Genomic DNA, 12,005 nt, shown 5'->3' with positions numbered 1-12,005 from the left:
GACACGAGCCCCCCTCTTCTCAAACTTCTGACATACTTCCCATTCACCACCTCATTCTCAACAGGCTCAGACTTCACAGAAAATGTACAATTTTCCTTTCCTTTTCAAAGCCAATCCCTCTACCCCCCACAGAGTTTCTCAGAAACCTCGCTTGGATATCCTACAAACACACCCCGCATGCCTCCTCCATCCCAGCGAATCAAAATATCCCTCCTCAGCTGCTCCCTATATTGTTCCAATAAGCATGAGCACTTGGACATGCTCTAGATTTTTCTTATCTTTCAAATAATAAATTATATCTGACTCTCTTGGCTCCCTCCAGTGACACCTTCACTATTCCCCTACACAGCTAAATTTTCTGATGCAGTAGGGACTACCTCATCCTCAACTTCCATTCATTTGTCATGACAACAGAGTCAACATTTGTATAGAAATTACATTTGGAAAAACTACCATTGTTGTAATGGTTAGTTTCCCTTCCAAGATGTGACTCTCCATTTTTGATACCTTCTATTGTATTTCTCAGAGTTTTGTAGATTTCCTCTAAAGGACAAGTATGTTGTGGCTTAATTTAAAAAAATGTAAGTTTTAAAGAGTTATGAGCTTAAAAGTTATTGCCGGCATTTAGACAATAAGAACAATAACATAACCATGATCTTAGTGTTCTCTAAGAAATCCATGATTCTTACAAAAATCTATAGAGCACTTAAGTACTCCCACATTGCATATTTATAGTAATAACACTTACGAAGAATTAAAAAGGACCACTGGGCTAACCTCATTACCCAAAACTGCCTAAACAACTGTCAACAGAAGCCATGGCTGAGGGAAATAGAAATCAACTGAGAAGTATCTGAATGAGAAACCCTGGAAAAGATGCAGCTGACCAAAAGATACTCTTTTTAGAAAACCTGACGTACCACCTTTAAATGAAATTTCTTTCAAATCTTTTAAAAAACTAAATGTTAAAAGGCATTCAAATCCTGATAACACTCTATTGACATAAACAGGAGCCCATGCGGTTTGGAACCATCTGTGAAGAAGTGAGCTATATTTCTGTTGTTATGGCTGGAAAAACCAACTTTGCCTTGATACTTCACAACGTATGTTGAAGCAAATAATCCAGTTAAAAAATAGGCAGAAGGTATGAATAGATATTTTTCCAAAGAAGACCTACAGGCGGCCAAGAGTTGGATGAAAAGATGCTCAATATTGCTAATCATCAGGGAATGCAAATCAAAACCATAATGAGATATCACATTACACCTGGCAGAAAAGTTATCAAAAAGACAAGGAATAAAAAGTGTCAGTAAGGATGTGGAGAAAAGGAAACCCTCTTGTACTGTTGATGGGAAGGTAAACTGGTGCAGCCACTCTGGAGAACAGTAAGAGGATCCTCAAAGAATTATAAAGAGAACTAACATATTACCAATTCCACTTCTGGGTATTCATCCCAAGAAAAGGAAACACTACTTCAAAAAGATATATGCACCCTTATGTTCAGTGCAGCATCATTTACAACAACAAGTTATGGAAGCAACCTATGTGTCCACAGACAGATGAATGGATGAAGATGTGGTGTACATATACAAAGGAATATTATTCAGCCACGAAAATGAAGGAAATCTTGCCATTTGCAACAGCATGGATTAATTTTATGGACATTATGCTAAGTGAAGTAAGTCAGATAGAGAAAGACAAATGCCACATGATCTAACTTGTATGTGCAATCTTAAACAAAAAACCAAGCTCATAGATACAGAGAATAAATTGGTGGTTGTTGGAGTCAGGGGTTGGTAATGTTGAGAAAATGAGTGAAGGGGGTCAAAAGGTACAAATCTCCAGCTAGAAAATAAGTCTGGGGGATGCTATATACAGCATGGCAACTATAATTAATGATACTGTATTGCAGGGGCACCTTGGTGCCTCAGTCAGTTAAGTGTCTGACTCTTGATCTCAGCTCAAGTCTTGATCACAGGGTTATGACTTCAAGCTCTGTGTTGGCCTCCAAGCTGGGTGTGGAGCTTACTTCAAACAATAAAATAAAGATACTGTATTACATATTTGGAAGTTGCTAAGAGAGTACACCTTAAAAGTTATCACAAGAAAAAAATTGTAACTATGTACAGTGATGGATATTAAAGACTTTCTATAATTGTTTAAAATATATACATATATTAAAGCATTACACTGTACACTTCAAGCTAATATAATGTTATGTATGTCAGTTATATCTCAATTTAAAAAATGGGCAGGAATTTCTGAAAATGGCAGAGTAGTAGGATCCTGAGATCACCTCTTGCAATTAATACACCAAAAGCAAGTACACATAGAGCAAGCCTCTGAGAACGACCTGAAGACTAGCAGAATAGCTTTTCCACAGCTAAAGATACAAAGAAAAAGCCACATCATAAGGGCTAGGAGAAGCAGAGATGTGGGCTGGTCAGGACCCACACCCCCAGCTTGGTGACCCATAAGCAGGAGGAATATCATAGGTATAGAGATCCTCCCTGAGAAGTGAAGGGTTCAAGCCCCACATCAGGCACCCCCTGCCCTGGGGATCTGCACCAGGAAGACAACCCTCCACAACATCTGGCTCTACAGCAGGTCGTAGGTCCCGAAGCTTTGAAATCAACAAAGCTTACCTCCAGGAGAGCTGCAGGGCTATCTGAAGCCAAGATTCCACATTTAAAGGGCCTGTACACAAACTCACTTGGGTGCTTGGGCCATACCTTATGCAGTAGGGTCAGGGATCTGCGGGTACCTTCTCCAGGAATGGAAGCACCGAAAGGTACCATTTTTCTTGCCCTCCTCCTGTCTAGCCAGCCTGATGCTGGTGGGCACCAGTTCTGACACTATGATGTACCTTGCTAACACTGCTCACCCTGGCCAGGTGTTCCCCTGTGTACCTGTCCAGTTCAACCTACCCAACCCAGCGAACACCCCTCCAATGTGGCTCCCATCCTGTTGTACATAGCAGGCAGCCTTAACTGGGATTGGTATCTGTCCCCCACAAAGTGACTACTGTCCTGCCACACTCAGTGAATGGTCTCAGCTGGGACTGGCACCCCACCAAAGTGGTCCCTCCCCTACAGTGACAGCCAGCCACACTGGGGGCTAGCCCTGCTCCCCAACTAGTCCCAGGATCCAGCCACAAAAGAAGGCACATGTAGCCCACACAGGGGAAAACCCTGGAGCTCCTCGTTACAGTGACCTGCAGGTAATGCACTAATGGGCCCCACAAGATGCCTTCTACATAAGGCCACATGTTCAAGACCAGGAGACACAGCTGATTTATCTAATATATACAAGCAAAGATAGAGAGGGAAAGGAAGAGAGCAACATGTTTCAAATGACAGAACAAGACAAAACCTTAAAAAAAATGAAATGGAATTAAGCAGTCTACCTCATGAAGACTTCAAAGTAATGGTCATAAAGATGCTCACCAAACTTGAGAGAAAAGTGGATGAACTCAGTGACAACTTCAACAGAGACAGAAAATGTAAAAAAGAATGTATCAGAGCTGAAGATACATTAAAATGAAAAATTCAGTAGAGGGAATCAATAGCAGATTGGATGAAACAGAAGAACAGATCAGTGATGTGTAATTCAGGGTAGTAGAGACCATTTAAACTGAACAGCAATAATGAAAAAAAAATTAAAAATGAGAAAGGTTTCAGGGACCTCTGGGACAATATCAAGCATACTAATATTCACATTATAAGGGTCCCAGAAGGCAAAAACAGAAAGGGAAGGGGCAGAAAACTTATTTGAAAAAATAAGTCGAAAACTTCCCTAACTTGGGGTAAGAAAATGGACATCTAGGTCCAGGATGCACAGAGAGCCCCAAACAAGATGAGCCCAAGGAAGTTCACATCAAGACAAATAATTAAAATGTCAAAAATTAAAGATGAAGAGAGAATCTTAAAAACAGCAAGAGAATAGCAACTAGTTATGAACAAAGGAAACCCCATAAAACCATCAACTGATTTTTCAGCAGAAACTTTGCAGGCCAGAACAGAGTGGCATGATATATTCAAAGGACTGAAAGGAAAAAACTTACAAAGAAAAATACTCTACCCAGCAAGGCTGTCATTCAGAATTGAGGGAGAGATAAAGTTTCCCAAACAAAAGTTAAAGAAGTTCATCACCACTAAAACAGGCCTTGTAAGAAATGTTAACGGGATTTCTTTGAGCAGAAAGAAAAGGTCAAAAATAGAAGAAAATTATGAACGAGGAAAGTCTTACTAGTAAAAGCAAACATGGTAAAGGTAGTGGACCTGCCACATATAAAGCTTATATTAAGGTTAAAAATCGAAAATAGTAAAAATCAACTATATCTACAATATTTATTTAGGAAATACATAAAATATGACATTAAAAAAACAAACTGTCGTGGGGGGAGTAGAAATGTAGTCCTTTTAGAGTGTGTTCAAACTTAAGTGACTGTCATCTTAAAACAGACTGCTGTATACATAAGGTGTTATATATGGTAACCATGAGCCAAAAACCTCTAAGAGATACATAGAAAATAAAAAGGAATAAAAACACAACACTAAAAGAAAGTAATCAAATCAAAGGGAAGACAGCAACAGAAGAAAACTGAGAACTATAAAACAAGAAAACAACAAAATGGCAATATATACCTATTAACAATTACTTCAAATGTGGGTAGACCAAATATTCCAATCAAATAACACAGGGTGACTGAATGGAAAAAATATCAAGACCCATCTATATACAGCCTACAAGAGGCTAATTTCAGACCTAAAGACATATATAGACTGGAAGTCAAGAGATAGAAAAAATAATCCATGAAAACAGAAATGAAAAAAAGCTTGGGTAGCAATACTTGTATCAGACAAAATAGACTTAAAAAGAAAAACTCTAACAAGTGACAAGAAAGGAATGAAGAATAAGAAAAAAGAAACATAATGATGAAGGGATCAATCCAACAAAAGGATAAAAAGAAATGGTAAATATCTATGCACCCAACATAGAAGGACCTAAATATACAAAGCAAATATAAACAGACATCAAGGGAGAAATTAAAAGTAATACAATATTAGTAGGGGACTTTAATACCCCCCACTTAATATCAGTAGATGGGTCATCCAGACAGAAATCAATAAGGAAACAGTGATCTTAACTGACACCTTAGACCAGATGGACTTAACATATATATATATACAGAACATTCTATCTAAAAACAGCAGAGGACACCTCTTCTGAGGTGAACACATTGGATTCTCCAGGACAGATCACATGTCAGGCCACAAAACAAGTCTCAGTAAATGTAAGAACACTGAAATCATATCAAGTATTTTTCCCAATCACAACAGTATGAAACTAGATTACAAAAAAAACAAAAAACAAAACAAAACAAAACCTGGAAAAAACACAAACACGTGGAGGCTAAGCAACATGTTAAAAAACAGCCAAGGGGTAAAAAGAAAAACATCAAGAGAAATTCAAACATACCTTGAGTCAAATGAAAATGAAAAGACAATGTTTCAAAATATGAGACACAGCAAAAGCAGTATTAAGAGGGAAGTTTATAAGTGATAAAACCTACCAAAAGCACTAAGAAAATTATCAAGAAAACAATCTAAGCTTACAGTTAAAGGAACAAGAAAAAGAGGAAAAAACAAAACCCAAAGTTAGTAAAACAAAGGAGATAATAAAGATCATAGTGGAAATAAATGAAGTGGGACTTAAAAAATAACAGAAAAGATCAATAAACCTGGGAGTTGATTCTTTGAATTGATAAATAAAGTTGATAAACCTTTGGCCAGGTTCATCAAGAAGAAAAGAGACAGGACTCAAATAAGTACTATCAGAAATGAAAGAGAAGAAGATACAATAGATACCATCGCAATACAGATTTAGGAGACTAATAAAACAAGCATATGCCAAAAAACTGGACAACCTAGAAGAAATGGATAAATTCCTAGACACATTTAATCTTCTAAGACTTAAATCACAAAGAAACAGGAAATCTGAACAGTCTAATTATTAGCAATAAAATGAAATGGGAATAAAAAAACTTCCAACTAATGAGTCCAGGACCAGATGGTTTCACAGGAGAATTCCACCAAGCATTCAGAGAAAAGGAAGTACCTATCCTTCTCAAACTATTTCAAAAAATTAAGAGGAAGGAATGTTTCTGTACAAGGCCAGCATTACCCTGACACCAAAATCAGACAGACACTACAAAAAAAGAAAACTACAGTCTAATATTCTTGATGAACATATATGCAAAACACTCAACCAAATACTACCAAACCAAACTCAACAATATATTAAAAGCATTACATACTACGATCAAGTGTGTTTTATTCCAGAATGTAAGGATGATTCAACATTGCAAATAAATCAACATGATACATCACATTAACAAAATAAAGGATAAAAATCACATTATCCTCTCAATAGATGCAGGGAAACCATTAGAAAAATTCAACATCCATTTATGATAACTCTCAAAAAGCGGGTATACAGGGAGCATACCCCAATATTAAAAAGACCAAACACAACAAACCCACAAGTAACATCACAGTCAATGGTGAAAAGCTCAAAGCTTTCCCTGTAAGATCAGGAACAAAAAAAAGAATCCCCACGCTTGCCACTTTCATTCAGTACCATGCTGGAAGTAGGGACCACAGCAATCAGACAAGAAAAAGAAATAAAGGCATCTAGGTTGTGAAGGAATAAGGCCATAACACAGGCTTGGCAACAAAGGTCCCTTACATACCAGACAGATTTCAGGGGTAGACAGATTTCAGGGGTGACAAACCATATCTTGCTACTTCACACATAATCTCTCATTCCTATAAAAGGAATGTACTCTACCAGATGGCAAGTACTTTATTGCTTGCCATGGGCAAGCTGGGGCCATTTGTCTTGGCGGGAATCACTGAGTTCTGCCTCTTCTCTAACCTCCCCACAATGTCCTCTGGTGAAATGCCCAGAGTAAGAAATACAGAAAGCACTGGATCAATAAACAAGACAGGAAAACTATATACTTGGATACCATATACATATATCATCCAGAATTCATTTCAGGCTAAGCGGTTTTAAAAGCAAAGTACTTCCAATTAAATTATGAAGATTAAAAAAACTCTTCTTCGGCCCATTTGCTTCTCAATAATCTCTCTTCATGGACAGCATTCCTGTAACTTTTCGGTGGCTGTATTTAACTAAATATGAGTATCACCATCTGTAAAATCAAAGGTGGGTAGCTAACTCCTAACAATCAACCTTAAGAAGAAACCATCTGGCCAATTCCACAAAAAGTAATGAGATGATTAAAGTGAAAGCAAAGTGTTAAATTAACTAATGTAGCTAGTGGCTATTCTGCCCATCCCACACACTGTCAACCTCACTCTACTTTTATCACCAAGATCCCTAACTAGCAGGATATGTGCCTTTTAGAAATAAAATTTAGAGAACAATCACTTATTTCGATGAGTGACAAGTGTCCCAGTAGACTAATAATAGGCTATAAGCTATTACAGTTTATATAAGGCTAAATTTTGAAGGTGCTAAGGGTGGCATTATTTTATTTACATTTATCTTGAGATAACAACTGAAATAATACTCATATTAAGTTAGAAAAAAAGGAATTTCCTAGATCTTAGAAGATGAGTCAACTGATACTTCACTGCACATAATATTTTAAAAAGGGAAGTACAACTGTGTGAATGATACTAGAGAATTTTCTGTGTGGACATGCCAAAGTGGGGGCAGGGAGAGGAACAGAAGAGTCACCAAAGGGCAAAAGGGAGGTGGAAGAGAAATAGAAAAGGAAAGGAAAAAAGGTGGGGGGGAAGCGGGAGAGAGGTAAGATGATAAGACAGAGTTCGTGGTCTTTATAGTTTTGCCTAGAACCAGGCAAATTTATTTTCTGTCAAAAGCGTACAGACAAATAGAAGGTGATTACAAAGCTATTTTCACCTTACATGGCCATACAGATTATAGGGAATAACATAGTAATTCTAAAAAACTAGATCCTCCTTGATTCTCAAGATGAATAAAGTTGTATCTCCTTGACCATTTTCAGTGTCTTCCTTATGAAATGAACTTCATTCCAAAGTAAAATAAGAAAAAAAAAATGGTGATTTTGAAGTATATAGTAGTGAACTACAGAGCCATTACTTCATTCTAAACACTCAGAAGTGACTTTCTCTCAGTGCACTTTCCACTCTGCTTCACTTACTAAAAAGATGCTTAGACAGGGACAAAGTCTAGTTGAACAACATGTACAATTTTTTATGCCAAAAATTTTATCCTAAGTAAAAATGATTCCCAAAGGGACTCCTTTTCCTGTTCCCAAAGAGAGTAAGGAAACAGGACACCTACCCCTAAAATAAAACAAAACACAGGAGGGGGTAAACAAATTAGAACCACCTAGTGTTTTCAAATCACTCATATTCTATAGATTCTGATAAGACTCCAAAAAAGCTACAAGCTCATCCCCATCCAACCATGGAGAAGCAGTGTCAGAGAGAACCACTGATTAGAATATATCCTCTCTCTCAAGTGTTCACAGAAAGAAAAGCCTGAGGACCACAAAGTTAGAAGAAAGGTTATCTCTCAAAATGTCATTAATCTACCACATATCTGTTGCTATCAAAGCTGGAATACAGCATCAGAAGATTCACTGTAAATAGCCACAATCCAAAAGAAACCAAAACAGAAAAATAAAGAACATATTGAGGTAATAATTTCACTTTAGGTTATCCATAATAGTAACATGAACTAGGGTGATGATTATAACTTTTGATTACTGCTAAGAGGAATGAAAAAATAAAACTATGACAGCGATTCTCTGGCTTAGATAGAGATCAGTAACTGAGAAAAGGGACAAAACGGTGTTCTTCGGCCAGCAGAGGGCTCATGACCTAAAGAAACAAAAGCAACGACCCGCCAGGGCCTATACCATCAATGCAGCAGTCTGGAGTACACAGTAATTTGAGTCAAATTCTTCACTTACCATTTGTTAGTCTATCAAATAGAAAGATATCAAAATTCCAATTTCCAACTTTTTCCAGCATACACTGAAATGAAAACCAAACATTCCTACTGTAATTTAATTTCAGTAACAGTCTGTCTTTTGTAGATAGCCCATAGAGAAGTTAGTGAAAATGGTAAGTGATCTAAGAAATGCTAAGTATCATTCTCTTTTTAATCATGACATTTCCAGCTGACTCCAACAAGTATCCAAATGCATGCTTCATTTGGAAAACCAAATATTATTTTGCTTTCCAAGTAATAAATGTACAGGTAAGGTTAATGCTTCTTTTAACTCACTGCTATACTCCCATGAACTTTTCAAGAATTCTAATTTAATACCACAGAAGTGTGGTTCATACACTGCATGGTCTAGAAACTAGATTTTAAAAGTCTAGTAAAAATAAGTTATAATAGCTGAGTACTTACTATATTCCATACTGTTAAAAGTGCTAGTTCACTCTTAATATTCTTACCAACACTGTGAAGACAGCACTGTTTTCAATCCTCATTTACAGATGGGGAAACAAGCTAAAAGTAACTGTCTTGAGCAGCTAGAAAGTAACAGAGCTGTGATCTAAAATCAGGTGGTCTAACTCTGAAAATGAGGCACTTGACATCTATTCTACACTACGCTTAAATTATTGGTTAGTCATTTTCTTAAAAAACACTCCCAACTTGTAGGCATTTATTTACATTCTTTAAGTATCCTTATACAATAAGTAATAGCATTTACTACATTTATTTTTAAGTTGATGTGTATTTCAGTTAAACAAATAAATCCCATAACAACCCCAAAATGAAACTGATTGAATTTTTTAAACCATATATTTGTAACCTGAAACTTTTATGGAAAGTTCACCGTTGTATATATTTATCAATAAACTGACATAATACTAATATATTACCAGTAGAGATTATTTACATATCATACAATCATACACAGATCAATATTCTCATTTTAAAAAGCAGAACATGTAAATTTTTCAAATTTAAAGAAAGCATGAACACCTTCTATTAATTTCCTTCATCAAACCGGGAAGCAATCTTTTCACTTTAATGTAATCATAAAGAAGATGCCTTCGCCCTATGTAAATACACACACTTGGAAAATCTGGCCTATAAATATTAAATCAAAAAATGATTTTAAAAATACTAGAAACATAAGATTATTAAAAAACCCTCATTTGGTCAAAAACAAGTTCCTCTAAGCTTCACCTTCATTAAGACATTTCTTTTAAACTGTGGAAATAGAAAATAATGTTTATAATCACTGGGTTTAATTCGAAGACCTAAGGAATAGCACAGAGGACCACAGGGGCAGGGAGGAAAAACTGAATAGGAAGAAATCAGAAAGGGAGACAAACCACGAGAGACTCTGGACTCTGGGAACCAAACCAAGGGTTACAGAAGGGAGGTGGGTGGAGGGATGGGGTAACCGGGTGATGGGTATTAAGGAGAGCACGTGTGGAGATGAGCACTGGGTGTTATACACAACTAATGAATTGCTAATGATGTACTATATGCTGGATAACTGAACATGATAATAAAAAAAGAATTTTCTTAATAAAATAAAATAGGAACAAGTTTTTTTTTTTTTTAAAGAAAAAAAAACAAAACGTATAAATCCTCAAAATATCTCAGCGATGGAAGAGACTCTGAAAAGTAATTTGACTGGAAGTCGTGAGGCCTAACATCCTGTGCTGGGTGTACCTCTAGCCAGGAGGCAACCTCAAACAGGTCTCTGATGCTCTTCAGGCCACAGAGTCCTTACCTACAGAATAGTCTAATTTAGTCTAATTTCTAGAACAGCTATAATATTCTTCTCAGAGTTAAGAATCTGTGTGACTGCATAGTTTAATGTCCTACTGAGCTACTTGTTAATGTTATAACAAAATATTTTTACTATTTTAGTAACTTACAGAAATTTCCCTTGCTCTGCAATACCTACTTACAAAATGAACATGTGTTTGAAAGGAAAAAACCTGAGAAATGGGCTTAAGTGATTTTTGCATACAGAGAGAGGTTCTAATAATTCAATACCACATGATGGGGAAGGCTTCATTAAACTTATCAAAAATTAATGTTTTCTTGAAAAAGCAATACACACCTTGGCTTGTCCATTATAATCATCATCTAAAATGTTGAGAGAATTTGAAACAGTAGTACCACGAAAAAAGCGTGAAGATCTAAGATATCGTTGGAAACTTAGTAACCTTCTGATATTCCTTGCGGACACAGAAACTTCAATTTCAGATTGAGCTGAAATAAAAGAAGTAAAAGGTGAGTAAAGCAAGTCAAAACTGTGCATACACTATCTTTGTATCACCCCTTTCTAGTTATATATAAATAAAAATAACTCATTCTACCACATTTCTAGGAGAGAAGAAATACTTTATTTGTATTTTCAACTGAAGAACTAGGAATGAAGGGGTAAATGGTCAATTTTGACAGCACTTAGAAAGCTAATAATGAGTGTGGCTGGATTAAGAATCAGGTTTGTTTTTTTTAACTCTGAAAATTATTAACCTCTCATTCCATTGCTTGAATATACTGTATAAACTTTATGGAGCAGAAAGATAAAACCCTGTTTATCTATCCTTCATAGTGAGGAGCCAGGTCCCAAGTTGAATCCTAACGAGGTATCATTTCAAATATTAAGATCATTTTACTTAGAGGAAAAGGAGATGGGCTGGAGAAATAAGTAATTTCTAGTCTATAAGAGTTCTACAGCATAGGGACCAAAATGCTGTAAGATAGAAAAGCTCAAGAAGGAGCAAGTCTAACACAACTATTTTTTTCCCTCTAGTTTTAGAACAAACCAGAGTTTCCTTAACCAGATGAAGTAATGGACTTGGGTTAAAAACCACCTCCCAGGGACACCTGGGTGGCTCAGTTGGTTAAGCGGCTGCCTTCGGCTCAGGTCATGATCCCAGGGTCCTGGGATAGAATCCCACATCGGGCTCCTTGCTCAGCAGGGAGCCTGCTTCTCC

General features: G+C 36.6%; 1 protein-coding gene across 2 annotated transcripts in view; it reads right to left on the bottom strand.

Moving 5' to 3' along the window:
• Window positions 1–12,005, bottom strand: part of PDE7A (phosphodiesterase 7A) — a gene marked incomplete at its 5' end in the record, with an annotated part of 120,430 nt that overhangs the window by 17,116 nt on the left and 91,309 nt on the right. For both annotated transcript variants that reach the window (XM_080801141.1, XM_080801142.1), the window contains 2 exons: window positions 8,996–9,059; window positions 11,123–11,274. In XM_080801141.1, coding sequence (XP_080657267.1) covers window positions 8,996–9,059; window positions 11,123–11,274 — 216 coding nt within the window. The remainder of the gene's footprint in view (window positions 1–8,995; window positions 9,060–11,122; window positions 11,275–12,005) is intronic.

The sequence above is a fragment of the Martes martes genome (assembly GCF_963455335.1).
Source record: "Martes martes genome assembly, chromosome: 4".
NCBI classification, from domain to species: domain Eukaryota; kingdom Metazoa; phylum Chordata; class Mammalia; order Carnivora; family Mustelidae; genus Martes; species Martes martes.
This window is presented reverse-complemented; position numbering and strand designations above follow the sequence as displayed.